Source organism: Gopherus evgoodei, chromosome 8, assembly GCF_007399415.2.
Source record: "Gopherus evgoodei ecotype Sinaloan lineage chromosome 8, rGopEvg1_v1.p, whole genome shotgun sequence".
Taxonomy (NCBI): domain Eukaryota; kingdom Metazoa; phylum Chordata; order Testudines; family Testudinidae; genus Gopherus; species Gopherus evgoodei.
Window position 1 is genome coordinate 82,257,628 of NC_044329.1, and position 14,872 is coordinate 82,272,499.

General features: G+C 40.8%; 1 protein-coding gene across 1 annotated transcript in view; it reads right to left on the bottom strand.

Moving 5' to 3' along the window:
* Positions 1 to 14,872, bottom strand: part of HS2ST1 (heparan sulfate 2-O-sulfotransferase 1) — a 157,544-nt gene that overhangs the window by 12,122 nt on the left and 130,550 nt on the right. The window contains exons 3-4 of the mRNA XM_030572605.1: positions 13,799 to 13,884; positions 10,356 to 10,494 (exon numbers count right to left, since the gene is read on the bottom strand). Of these exons, the coding sequence (XP_030428465.1) occupies positions 10,356 to 10,494; positions 13,799 to 13,884 (225 nt within the window). The remainder of the gene's footprint in view (positions 1 to 10,355; positions 10,495 to 13,798; positions 13,885 to 14,872) is intronic.

Sequence of the window (14,872 nt, forward strand, 5' to 3'; positions counted from 1 at the left end):
TGAATTTTATTCATTGGGTCGGTGACCGCATTGACTTGTCCATACTGAGGAGTCCTAGTCTCTGGAAGGTCTCTCTGATTAACTGGACTTGGGACTCCATCTGCTCCCTGGAGCACCCCCGAAGCAGCCAGTTGTCGAGTTAGGGATAAACCTTTCTCTTGCAGAGAAAGGCTGCAACTACGAACATGCACTTGGTGAACATCCAGGGGGACCTTCGTTGCACCGTGAACTGATCGTGTTTGTCGATGACAACAAACCTCAGGAAATGTCTGTGGGCCAGCCAAATGGCTATATGAAAGTGCTTCCTCAGCTGTAGGCCCCCTGCAGCATATACTTACCTGTCAAAGGTTAGCCTTGGGTGCAGCACCTGTTGCCCTTGGCGCACTTCATTCACTGCCGAGACCACGAGGGAGCAAGGGTGTGGGTGGGAGAATAAAAAATTCATATCCCTGGGAGAGGACAAACTACTTCCCTTCCACTCCCCCTGGCAGTGGGTGGAATGGAGTCTGCCAGAGGGTCTTGTTATTATTTTATTATTATGATGATAGGTAATGTCACTCTGGAAGGACCCCTCTGGGGTGAGAATTTCCACCATTGTGCCCTCTGATTCGATTACTTCCCCCACCTCTAGGACCATGTTACGAGCAATGCGGCAGAGCAAGTCTTGATGTGCCCTGTGGTCAATGGGTGCAGGAACTGAAGCGGACACTCCTGCCATTGCTTCATCAGGTGAGGATGATGAAGAAGCATGTATAGGGTCCTCATGGCCCTCTGGCTGCTCGGCTTGTTCCTGGGTTGTGTTAGACTTCTCCATTGGTCTGACCTGGTCGGATGTGTCCTGGGCTATGGGTGGTTCTCGAGCTAGCTCCGCTGACTCCCCTGTAGTATGAGGGGTGGTCTGGAGAGGGTCGCTTCCATAACTCGAGGGGTAGGTCTATCCGCCAGTGACCGGGAAGGGTGACCTCCCGAGGCCACTGACCTAGAAGACCTTGAAGGGGTACCCTGGGGCTGGTGGTAAGCTCAGGGGGTCAAGAAGGGCATGTGTGTGTGTGTGTGTGCATAGGCCACTGTAGCTGCCAGGCCACTTATATGTCTCTTTGGTGCTTACTGGACCTATGTCTACTGCGCCTTGAGTAATAAGAGTTGGCCTCCGAGTCTGAAGATCCTGAGGGCTATGACCACTGCGCTGTCGACGACCCCTGCACCAGCGGTTGGTGCTGTGAAGACGTGGTCAGGGAACGGCGCTGCCACTATTGCATCAAAAGTTGTTGCCAGCTATCCTGCGACCGAGACTGGTGCCACGTGTCCGGTGCCAGGAAACGGCCGCTGTGCTCCAGGGCCATGTGTCGGTGCTGGCCCTGTGATGATGTTCTAGATCAGTGCTGACTCCTCTGTGATAGAGATATAGATGGTTGTGCTCTCAGTGCCATGCGATCTTGTACCGAGGCTGATGCTGGGGAGTGTTGTGGCGATGGGGACCTGGAATGGTGTTGGGAATGGTGCCAGGCCAGTGATGAGGAGGAGAGCCTCATCATTGCGGGCTTGCCTCTAGATGGTACCCATCTAGGAGGAGCTGGAGGCTTCTCTCTAACAGCCAGTGGCTGAGAAGCAGTTATTTCAATGAGCTCCTTAGCAGCTTCAAAAGTGTCCAGAGTGGAGGGGGGCTCTAACACCTCCGCCAGGCACTCCTCACTGGATAGTTACTAAGTGCCGGGCTTAATGGTGCAGTCTGGGGCAGTGGAGTCGATGGCACAATCCTCTGGAGCAGCAAAGCCTCCCCTAATGGTGTTGCAGTTCTCTGAGGAGAGCGCCCTCTGTCCTCCTCCTTATAATGCTTGTAGGGCACCGGAGACGGGGAACAGTGCCAGGGCACTGCTCCTTGCTGTAGTGCCGGGGATCTTCGGTGCCGTGGGTCTCCTGTGTCAGAGTCCTTCCTTGGCACCGATTCATGCATTGATGGAGTGCAGCTTCCATCAGTAATTGTTTTAAATGGAAGTCACACTCCTTTCTAGTTGTAGGCTTGAAAGCCTTACAAATCTTGCAGCACTCAGACTGATGCGCCCCTCCTAGACACCTCAGGCACAAGTTGTGGGGATCACTACTAAGCACAGGCTTTTGGCATATGCTGCAAGACAAACCCTTGGACTTGAGGCATGCCCCGAAGCCCAAGGCAGGGGGAGGGGAGAAGAACGATCCCACGCACCAATTTCTATGCTAACTACAAACAACAGTACACTAACTACTAAAACAAGAAACTGGGCAGAACTAGGTACTAGACTAAGGGAACACTTGCAAGCAAGCGAAATGCAGTTCCAATGTCACCATGGATGGTAAGATGGAACTGAAGGGGGGGGTCGGGTGGGCCATATACTGAGCGCCAGGAAGGCACCACTTCAGGGGGCTCCCTAGCTGACCTGATGGGAACCGCTAAGGGAAAAAGTTTCTGATGACCGTGCATGTAGTGCATGCACACCTGATTGGAATTGACATGAACAAGCACTCGAAGAACTTAAAATACTATGGCTCCACATCAGAGTACACACAAAAGTAAGTTACTACGTCCAACTTCACTTTGAAGGAAAAAAACTAGATACATGACATCATTCTACACACAGATACCTGCAGTGAAGCATAGTGTTTAGTATTAAAACATTAGTATTAAAAACATGCTATCCATACAGTAGTCAGAAATGCAAGTATTTATGATTTCTCCAAGCCAGGGATAGGATACACATTTAGAGTACAGTACTGTTTTTATTCTGTGGAAGTATAATATTATACTTTGAAGACCGGTTTTTACAATATTTCTTGTGTTCTGTGCAATTAAAAACATTACTGTTTTGATAAGTTAATCAAACCTATAAAATGAAAATAAATTGGGGAAAAGATTAAAAAAAAAAAGACTTGTATTTGTTTAATTTTAACTGACCATAGACCAGGTAAGATTTAGGACTCTACCACTCTTGTAACTGTTGTTAGGAATCCAACCCAAGATGCAGACACTTACAAGCAGATTGCTTGAAATTGCAGCAGTTTGGTAAAATCATCCATTTCCAAATAAAGCTCTGCCCATACTTCAGTAAAATATATTTGTGCATTTTCACTAGTGTAGAATTTTACAGTGTTCAGAATTCAGCACTGATAATAATGTGGCACCTCACTGAAATGATGCTTTTCTGAAAGATAAACATGTTTTAAACCTGAGTCACAAAACAACTTAAGAATCTGCCCAGCTCAGAATGAGGAGGTTAATATCTTAAAAGTTGCCAGAGAGAAAGATTTATGCTTGAAATGACAGTGGAAAAAGATGATTTTCTTTTTTCCTCTTTCATGAGTGCTATTTATCCACTCTACATATTTATACAGCATCTATCAACATATCTAAGCATTGATCTGTCCTGGGCACATTTCTCAACCTGTCCAGACATCTGCCAAATATGAGTTGGAATTTATCAGCAGATAAGATTTCTCCTGCACCACAGATCACTTTGTAGTTACAGCTAAACACAGCTAAATAATTTCCTAAATAAAACAAAATGAAGACATCGACCTCCCATTCTCTCCTCCACCTACATCTTGACAGCTATAGCAACAGAAGTTCTAACATAGAAACTTTTGTACATAAGAGACTGTGTTCTCATAGGCAAGGTATTCATTTTATTCTGGGATGTTCAACAGAAAGATAATAGTTCTTCCCTGTTCACGCAGCAAAATAAGAATGCCACTCAAATTACCATACACACTAAGTCCTCTATACTAGCTGAATCTCTATTATAATTCCCTTAAACCATGATGGGATATCAGTAAGAGGAACTGCCATGCAAAACACTTTTCTATATTTTGGAAAATGGAAAATGATGAACTCCATCTGCATACGCATAATGGCGGTGGTGATGGTTGTAAGGTACATAGAGACTAATTAAGGATATAATCAGCTTCCATTAAAATGGCTATTTTTGTTCCCCAATAAGTTTAGTTTGGAATTAGATTACATTTGTTTACCAAAACAATTGCACTATTTTATCAAATACTTCACATTGTTGTTCCTTGATAATAATGTTTTGTAAGTTGTTTAATAAGAAAAGCATACAACATAGTCAGCTTATAATTACATTAGACATACATGTGGACCTATATTTGAGGCTGGTCAATATGTATGTAATTATAGGTGTCTTTTAGAAGGGTTTGTGCTTTCTGTGAGTTTACTGATAAAAGAGCAGTATTTATTTTGGGTCAGAGTTAAGGCTATACTGTAATGAATATGCATTTGGAACTTGGTAAGAACTATTATTACTAAAAAGCCTGTGCTGTCATATGGGGGTAATTTATAAGGTCATGTACGTAAGGAAAGCCAAATATGGCTGAGAACTTAAGTTAGGTGGTAACAGACTGTGAAATCCAGTGATAACTAAACCTGGTGATACTCTGAACTTGCTTGTAGATATTTCTATTGTTTTTGACTCAGATATTCTAGGTTTCAGAATGACAAGCTTAGGAGCTTATTACACAGATGCAGGCTGGGTAAAGTTATATCATTCTTAACTAGTTGCTTATTTACTTAAAAATTCTTAAGTAACGTGATTGATAAGAGAAAAACTTAACTTTTAGCAATCTTAACTGGTTTTCTAAACGTAAGTTTTTGGTTTTGGATTGTATCAAGAAAAATCATATCAAATAAGCAGCTAAACTGTCTTGCTGAAAGAAACATGCAGAAGATGCTATAGTACTGTTAATACTTAAATTAGTGGCTCTCTGGAAGTTATCTAAAGTCATATGTACAAAGACACAATTCAGATGGGATTCAGAGATATATTGTAAACGATTATGGTGATGAATACTCCGGTTGTGTTAGTCAGTTGTTGATCTTTCTGAATTTTATATCTGATGCAAGTAAAATTGTCATTCTCTTGTTAAGCAAAGCTTCCTCAAAACGCTTTGAAAAGGTTGCATGGGCAGCATTACTATCTGAATTATTACAAAGAGTGAAAAAAATTAAAGCTTGGTGACAAAATTTTATCTGGGTAGAACAGGGTGCTTGTGGGACAACTCAAATGCGTATGGCAAAAACAGTAACATCTAAAATCAAAATACATTTATGTTAGCTAAAGTGACATGATAAAGATTGAAAACAAGAGCCTTAAGTACAAGAACAGAGAATTATTAACACATTAGAAAGGTTTAAATTTAAACTAATGATAATAGCTCTAATCTCTGAAAGAAGTTACTTAAAGTGCATTCTATTCTGAAAAGAGTTTCCACAGAAGTGCCATTGTGGGTTTTTGGCTTATTGGTTCTTAATAAAATTACACCTAAAATGATGTTTTTATTTTTTGTTCTTTAATTAACTTCCAGTCCAGTAAACTTATCCTGGACTTGGAATCACAGTTAGGCCTGGTCTATATTATGAGTTTAGTTCAAATTTAGCAGCATTAAATCGAATTAACCCTGCACCCATCACACAAAGAAGCCCTTTACTTTGACACACAGGGCTCTTAAAATCGATTTCTGTACTCCTCCTCGATGAGGGGAGTAGTGCCAAAACCAACAGTGCCATTTCGAATTAGGGTTAGTGTGGCCACAATTCCACGGTATTGGCGTCCAGGAGCTATCCCACAGTGCACCATTGTGACCGCTCTGGACAGCAATCTGAACTCGGATGCACTGGCCAGGTAGACAGGAAAAGCCCTGCGAACTTCTGAATTTCATTTCCTGTTTGTCCAGTGTGGGAGAGCACAGGTGACCACGCAGAGCTCATCAGCACAGGTAACCATGCAGTCCGAGAATCAAAAAAGAGCACCAGTATGGACTGTACAGGAGGTACTGGATCTGATTGCTATACAGGGAGAGGATTCCGTGCTAGCAGACCTACATTTCAAAATACGAAATGCCAAAACATTTGAAAAAAATCTCCAAGGGCATGATGGAGAGAGCCCACATAAGGGACTCACTACAGTGCCACGTGAAAGTTAAGGAGCTCAGACAAGCCTACCAGAAAACCAAAGCAGCAAACGGAAGGTCTGGAGCAGAGCCGCAGAGCTGCATGCAATTCTAGGAGGGTCTGCCACCACTACCCCACCCCTGACTGTGGATTCCAAGAAGGGGGTAATTTCAGCCATAGCTGAGGATTCTGCGGATGGGGAAGAGGAGGAGGAGGAGGAGGGGGACGACGAGCTTGTGGAGAGCACACAGCACTCCATTCTCTCCAACAGCCAGGAGCTTTTTCTCAGCGGAAGTACCGTGCCAACCCTCCTAAGGCATGGAAGGGACCTCTGGTGAGTGTACCTTTGTAAAATATAAAACATGGTTTAAAAGCAAACTTTTTTAATGATTAATTTGCCGTGAGGACTTGGGATGCATTCACGGCCAGTACAGCTACTGGAAAGTCTGTTAACGTGTCTGGGGATGGAGCGGAAATCCTCCAGGGACATCTACATGAAGCTCTCCTGGAGGTACTCCAAAAGCCTTTCCAGAAGGTTTCTGGGCAGTGCAGCCTTAATCCGTCCTCCATGGTAGGACACTTGACCATGCCATGCTAGTAGCAAGTAATCTGGTCCCTGTGTTTGCTGGCATTCAAGGAACATCTGTTCTTTATCTCGCTGTGTTATCCTCAGGAGAGTGATATCGTTCATGGTAACCTGGTTGAAATACAGGAATTTAATTAAGGGGACAGAGGTGGCCGTTCCTACTGGGCTGTTTGCCCGTGGCTGAAAAGAAATCCTCCTGGGCAGTTAGTCAAGCTTGGGGGGGGGGTGGGAGGTTGAGTTGGCACTGAGCTTTTCACCTTTGGCTAGCAGGGATCTTCCCTGATACCAGCCACGTGGTGGGGGAAGGGGTAAGATGATCATTCCAGAGAATTGGATGCGCGGCGGGGGGCGAGGGGGGGGTTAGCTTCGTTCCTGCAGGGATCTTCCCTGATACCAGCTACGCAGTGGGGAGAGGGATAAAGCGATCATCCCAGAGAATTGTATTGCGGAGGGGGGGGGGGTTAGTTTGGTTTCTGCTGCTGCACGTTAACAGGAAAACCACGGCACTCAACGGGCTTTGCTTGGTATGTGAGAAAGGAGGGTGCTGCTTTTATGAAGGCTGCAGAAGCTGGAAGACAATGGCTTACCATGGCTGCATGCAAGCTGAATTCTGTTGCCTGGACCTGCGCCTGTGATCTCTAACACCAAAGCAGCAGGCACTCAATATTAAGATGCAAAATGCAACCTTGTACTGAAATCACATGTGCTATGTAATGTGAATAGTGTTGCTCGCCGTGAAAGAGTATAAGCATTGTCCTGTAAAACGTATCTTTTTAAATACTTCTCTCCCCTTTTTTCCCTCCCTCCCACAGCTGTAAATTTTTCAAGCCTCCCTCTTCCGTCCCGAAGGCTATCTCAGATAAGGCAGCGGAAAAAAAGGCCGCGAGATGAAATGTTCTCTGAAATTACGGAATCGACCCGCAATGAAAGAGCTCATCTGAATGAGTAGAAGGACACGGTATCAAAGTACAGGAAAGATGCCAGTGAATGTGCGGACAGGAGGGACCAATGTGAGGAGAGAAGAGATGCCTGAGATGAGAAGTGGTGGCAAGAAGATCAGAAGAGGCATGATGCAACGCTGGGGCTGCTGCGTGATCAAACTGACAAGCTCCGGCGTCTGGTGGAGCTTCAGAAATGGCAGCCGCTGCAGCCTCTGTATAAATGCCTTCTCACCTCCCCAAGTTCCATAGTCTCCTCATCCAGACGTGTAAGAACGCGGGGGGAGGGGGAGGACTCTCCCCCTCCAACTAATATATGCATACTCTTTGCTTAATCTGAGTTCAATTGAATCAGTCATCCAAAAGAAAAGCCAAACATCCATGTATGAGAAGTTTTATAAAGTGAACATTTTTCTAGTGATCTTGAATAATGTTTTAGAAGTGAAAGTCTTCATGATGTTATGTAAGACTATAAGACTGGCCACAGAAGGTCAGCCCAAAAGGTCCATCTAGCTTAGTACCCTGTCTTCTAACAGCGGCCAATGTTAGGTGCTTCAGAGGGAATGAACAGAACAGGCAATCATCAACTGGTCCATCTTGCCGTCCACTCAGCTTTTGGCAGACAAATCTATCCAGTCAATATTAATTTTTTTTTACTGCAAACGCAATAAAAATAAAAAAAACCAGCCAATTTAATGCCTTAACTGATATGATTTTTTTTAAAGCAACCTTACGATATCGAAGTATTCCTTTCATACCCAGGGTCTGATAGAAGACAAAATGGTATACTGTAAGTGGAACAGTTTTATTATACAATACTAGTTTTAATTCTGTCAGATACCTGTCCAGTGAAATAACAATAGTTCAATATTTAATTTGCCAAATGACTTTTTTTCAAACCATTTCCAATCATTGTTTGGGATTGAAAATAAAGAAAACCCTGGATCTAATGTCTTCCTATATCACTTCAGGACAGATCATAGCAGAGAACGCACAGAGGTGGACTTAGTGCCCACAATGTGTATAAGGTGATGAGTTAGAACTTTTTAACCATCAGTGGAGTAAAAGCGGCTATACACAAAGGAACAGAGTAGGTTAGAAAGTCAAGACCTATACTCCTCCTCCTCTTTTTTTTTTAAAAATCTGATATGTATCATACCATCACAATAGCGAGTCTACAAAGGACACATTTTAAATCTTTATTTTCAGTCACTGTTCTGCTTGAAGTTTTCATGCTTATTCTTTAACCGAGAAAAGATTTTCCCTAAGGAAAGCTTACAGGAAATTCATTAGGCATATTTTGAGTTGGTTAAATGTTAAAAATGCTTTTCAACAGTAAAAGCACCAGAACAGTTTGTTGTACTCAGAAACACAAGCAATCTTCAAGTTATCTTCAGACTTAGCACATATGTTGTTACAATCAAGGCTTTGCAACATTTGTAGGTAACAAACTTGAAATAAAGTTCAGAATGTTCGAAAGCTTACACTTAAAACCACAAATGTCTTTATTTGCAGAACCCTCTCTCTACTCACATGGTAGAGTCTGGTGAGTGGAGGTGGGATGCAGGGGCAGCAGATGGAGCCAAAGCCTTAGTAACAGAGGCAGAGCTACTTCTAACTAAGGAAGCAAGGAGGAGCAGCAGCTTCCAGATTAGTGGTCTTGAGCAAAAAAAAGAAGAAGAAAAAAAAAAAAAAGCTAATTTTAAAAAGTAAAAACTTACTTACTATGTCATTGTTTCTTTGCATTTGGCTCAGCTTGCATAATGAAAATAATCTATTTAGTTTGACTTTTGTTTAGTCAGTTTCACTTTCATTTTCCAAGGTATTAGCATAACGGTGCAATATTTAGATTGCAAACATTGCAGAAAAAGTTTTTTGTTTAAAAATCCTGTTTCCACTGAAATTGAAAAAAAAAATGGAAAAATTTCAGTCCTTAAGTTTTGTAAAAAGCTTACTTTTACAAAACTTACATTTTGGGTCAAAATTAACCTCTTTAAAAACTGTGCATTCAGCAAATATACTGCATTACTTTGTTTACTTATATGCAAGTACTATCCAAAGTGAGGCATTCCAACAGTATATATATTACAGCAGATATATAAATGCATCCTGGGATAAATAAATTATGGAATTAACAGGAAGCTGTAACAATGCTTGAGCAAGTGAGATTTTGCTGTTTGAATATGTAAATTAGTTCAATCCCGGTCAGCTCTAAAGAAGGGTACGAAAGCACAGAACAATGTATCTCTTGAAACCACACTTTTCAAATAGTGCACTTTGCATATGTTAAAACCCTATCACAATATTAAGCATTCAAAATCAACAGCATGACAGAATGTTATTTTAGCATGATAGCTTTGAGTGCAGGTTCAGTTCAGATTCTTACAGGAATGGATTTCTGGATGCCTCTGATAGAATAGTCTTTTCATTTGATACTTACAGCCTTGAATATTTACAACAATGACATTTAGGCTGAGCTTTTTCAGACTTTTTAGCCCTAAATTAATTTGTTTGCCAAGTTTCAAGAAAATTCTTTCAGTTTTTCCTCAGAATTCAAACAAATAGTTATTGACAAGAAGTCAGAATCTTGGATTTACACTTCTTCAAAGGTCTAACAGCATATGACGTTGTACACCTTGGTTCAAAACCAACACGAAGTGGAGCATACGACCTACCAAAATCACCAGCATCACCACTGTTGATCCAAGAACAGCTCTGATTTTCAAACTTCACACAAATTCAATGGTGTAATTTCAACCTTAAACACAATAATATTTTGGAAAAAAATTTTTTTTAAAGAAATATGGCTTTTGCCAAACCATATATTAAAGCTGTTTTCAGATCAACTTTAGTACAAATAAAATATGAAAGCAGAATCTAAAGCTTCGGTTACCTTTTTATCCCCCTGTTTTCGCCTTCGTAGCCCTGGTCTGTAATCATCTCCAAACCGCAAAAAGTAATAATAAGAAACTAGTCGTTCTATAGGATCTCTTATGACATTAATGTAAATTGGTTTCTTTTTAACACCAAATCTGAAATAGAAAATAAATAAATAAAAATGTCAAGCCAACGTTTTTCCTGCAGCATCTCAAAAACGTAATTACTGACATTAGGTAAAAGTGAAAGTGTATACATATTATAGACAGGAAATTTTAATCTGTAGTGCCAGGAAGTCAGTATTTCACAAGAGGGCTATATATTATTGTTTGAAAGAACAGAAGAGCGCTGTCTGAAAAAGGACAGATGAAAAAAGTACTGAAAACAGAGATATTCTCTACCGCGTGATGGAGGGTTCCAGAAATGTTAACACAATAGATTCTTGTTTATAGGAACAAGACAAACAAAAAATCAAGCCACACATCAGGTAAATCAATTCTGCATGTGTCTGTATGATTTTTTGTTTGTTTTTAATATAATCCAACCCTAGTCTTTCAGCTAAAACAATATTGAAATGTCAATAATTACATCCTACCTGCTTCCATACCAGGTGCAGAAAGTTTTAATATAAGTAACCTGAACTTAGAAATTCCTTCCCTCAGTCTAGCAATCAAATACTCACACCACAGAATCCCTCAGAAGGTTCAGTCTTCCTTTTCTGCTTCCTGCTGTTGTTGCCGTTTTAACTGTGCTATGCACTGGTGAAGTAAGTGGTATTCCTGGCATGATGCCAAGGAGAGAGAGATGGAAACTACAAGGAAGGGGAGGTGCTCAGGGACTATCATTTGGCTATGATTATAAAATGTGGGTGCCCTTAACACTAGCAGACACCATCACTTCATTTTCTATTACAGGTTTCAGAGTGGTAGTTGTGTTAGTCTATATCAGCAAAAAGAACAAGAAGTACTTGTGAAAACTTAGAGACTAACAAATTCATTTGGACATAAGCTTTCGTGGGCTAAAACCCACTTCATCAGATGTATGGAGTGGAAAATACAGTAGGAAGATATACATATAAAGAGAACATGAAAAGATGTGGGTTGCTTTACAAACTCTAACTATACAAATCAATTACAGTGGGCTATTATCAGCAGGAGGAAAAAATCACTTTTATAGTGGTAATCAGGATAGCCCATTTCAAACAGTTGACAAGAAAGTGCCAGTAACAGTAGGGGAAAAATTAGCACAGGGAAATAGTTTTTACTTTGTGTAATGACCCATCCACTCCCAGTCTTTATTCAGGCCTAATTTGATGGTGTCCAATCTGCAAATGAATTCCAGTTCTGCAGTTTGTCGTTGGAGTCTATTTTTGAATTTTTTTTGTCGAAGAATTGCCACTTTTTGGTCTGCAATTGAGCATCCAGGGAGGTTGAAGTGTTCTCTGACTGGTTTTTGAATGTTATAATTCTTGATGTCTGATTAGTGTCCATTTATTCTTTTGTGTAGAGAGAGTCCGGTTTCGCCAATATACATGGCAGAGGTGCACTGCTGGCACATGACGGCATATATCACATTAGTAGATGTGTAGGTGAAGGAGCCCCTGATGGTGTGGCTGATGTGATTAAGTCCTATGACGGTGTCCCTTGAATAGATATGTGGACAGAGTAAGCAATGGGGTTGGTTGCAAAGATAGGTTCCTGGGTTAGTGTTTTTGTTTTTTTTCCCCTCCTGCTGATAAATAGCCCGCTGTAATTGACTTGTCAGTGACTTAAGATTTTTTAGGTAGCACAGGGGCCTTAAGAATGTTATTTTGGGGTCAGACTAATGACACAGACTTGGACAGAGGCCTGAAAACCTGGTCTTATAATGACCATTCTGACTGACTAATGCAAAGTTCCTTGGAGCTGGATTGTGTTATGACATATTTGTACACTTGACAATTACAAGAATACAGAATATACTCACAGTTTCTTTAAAAGTATAGGTCAAAAGCAAAGAGCAACCAGAGCACTCAATGTATGATTTTAATAATGAAAACCACAAATAAGAGAATGGAAGCTGTTGTGGGAAAAAATTAGTCATTTAGGTAAAAGGGCAGCAAACAGCAAACACAAGGATAATACAGTCCTGAAAGGAAATATGAACATGAATAAAATTTGTGAAATTGCTTAGATGCCTTTCTACAGATACAATAATTATTTTAATCTGGAAAGGTCCAGTACCTAGAAGATATTTCAGCTTTATGCCTTGAGTAATGTAAAGAATAATATTCACCTAGCTGTTCACAAGGCTGTTATTCCATTAAGGGTTCAATTTAAAAAGTCTATTAATATAGTATTTTAATGTTTTTAAAAGGGTGGGAGAGGAGGTTGATGCAATGTGAAGCACAAGGTTTCTTCATTTTATCTCTTTTCTTTTCTATTTTTTTTTTAATTAAGGTTTCTCTCCTTCTGTTTCTTTTAGCAATTTTGCAATTTCAGCTGATGCCCACTGGTAATTTCCAGCTGATATAGTGGCTTTTTGGACTTTCTATTAGAGATAAGCTAAATTGGGAGTTTATGATGCTCCTGCTCCCCCATTTTACTCTTACTTTTTTTTAAATAAAGTTATAATTAAAAATTACTTCTAGAGAGAGGTTTAAAGTCTACAAACCAAAAGATCTTTACCCTCTGAGGTCTTAGTTAATCATCTAAGTGGAAAGGAGGAGGAACACAAGTGATGCGGAATATGGGTATGATCTTGCACCACTGAAGCCAATAAGAGTTTTATTATTGACTTCAGCGGGAGCAGGATTAAGCTCTACAAAGGGGAACATCATTCAGTGTATTTTCTATGTATATTTTTAAAGACAGTATAGGACAAAAGTGACTGCTTTAATGTATTGGTATGTCATTAACTGTGGCATGTTAAAAACTAAATTTTAAAAAGTTTAAAATGTATGGTGAACCACAAACTTAAAAGCAACCAAACTGAATACCAGTTATGTGGTGTGTTTGGGAACCGACTGGGTCTAAACTTTTCAGCCTGTGAAGCATATCACTAGGATGACACACTCAGTATTCAGAAGAGCGAGCTGAAATTCTCAGGCAAACGCACTCCTCTTGCTCAACCAAGGAATAATATTGCTAACTTGTGGAGTCAGGTCCTAAACAATGAGTTAATTCTTTTTTTATCATGCAATAAACAGGTCAAAGTTGTATTAAAAATCTAAAGGGAATATTGCCATTTTGAAGAACACTCAATGTTTGAAATTTTTAAAAAACGGCTGTCAGATTCTGATCACTAGAGGGCAGTAATATTTAAGATGGATCAACATAATCTACTTGAACTACTGGACTCCACAACTGAAAGCTGGTAAAACTATCACATTTCGGAAGGAAATATTTTATTTACTGTGTAGTTTGAAGAATATAAATAGTATCAACCATTGTAGATGAAACAAATCATTGGGTAACTTACTTTGCAAAATCCAAGTAAGATATATGTCCATGATAAAATCCTGGTTTCATTTCCTTCCAGGAAGTTACATTCTTCACAAATCGCACCTACAAAAATAGAAAACAGTCAATATTCCAATACTGTCTGGAATGGCTGATGCTTAGCCTACAATAATATGTTCCATTCAATAAGTAAAACCGAACGATGCATTATGATAAAAATCTATCACTATGAATATTACCAAAAGACAAATGACTAACTGAAAAAGATACTTTATTTAGAATCACATGGCAACTGACTCATCTTACAGAGCCACAGTTTAAAGCTAAAAAAATTAGCAGCAGAAAGCAGCAATCAGAAAGCAAAAAAAGCAAAGTCAGAAATATGATCAATACAAACAACATTTTAATTAGTATGTTTTGTTAGCCTGAAACATAGTTTGAAGGTACTCCCTCAGCAGTGAGCAACAGGGATCAAAATCCATTAATCTGTATTCAGATTCCAACAGATTTCTTTGCAGAAACATAATTTTTGTTTTTGTCTGCCCACTTGCATATCAGGGCCACCGAAGCTGGGATTTGCCACAATAACTTAGCTAGGTCTAGGATGGCCTGGTTAATTGGGAGGGTGATTTTGGAGGTAGATGAGGCATGGAAGATATCGATAAGCTAGTGGTGCGTATCTTTAACCTCCTCCAATGGTATGTGGAGGGTGTCAGCCACTCTCTTCACCAGCTCGAGACATGTGGAAGTCATCCGCCATGGACGGTGGCAACAGCATGACTGTTTCGTCCAGTGAGGAAGAGGATATGGCCGTGAGTGTGACCTCCTCCTCTGTGTCCACCTCTCACTCCTCCACTTCCAAGGCATGCTATGATGTAGTCAAGAGGCATGCCTGGGAAGCTGTTGGGCAATGCTCGGTGCCCTTGAGATGGGCTGGTGGTGCGGGACCCAGGTGTCCTAGTATGGCCCCTGTGGGGGCATACAGCTTGGCAGATGTGCCCACAGGTGACCTTACCAAGATGGTGGCAGTGCCATCCGGTGGTAGTCACAGACCCTGTTGATATCAGGTCCTATATAAAGCTTGGGAGGAAGA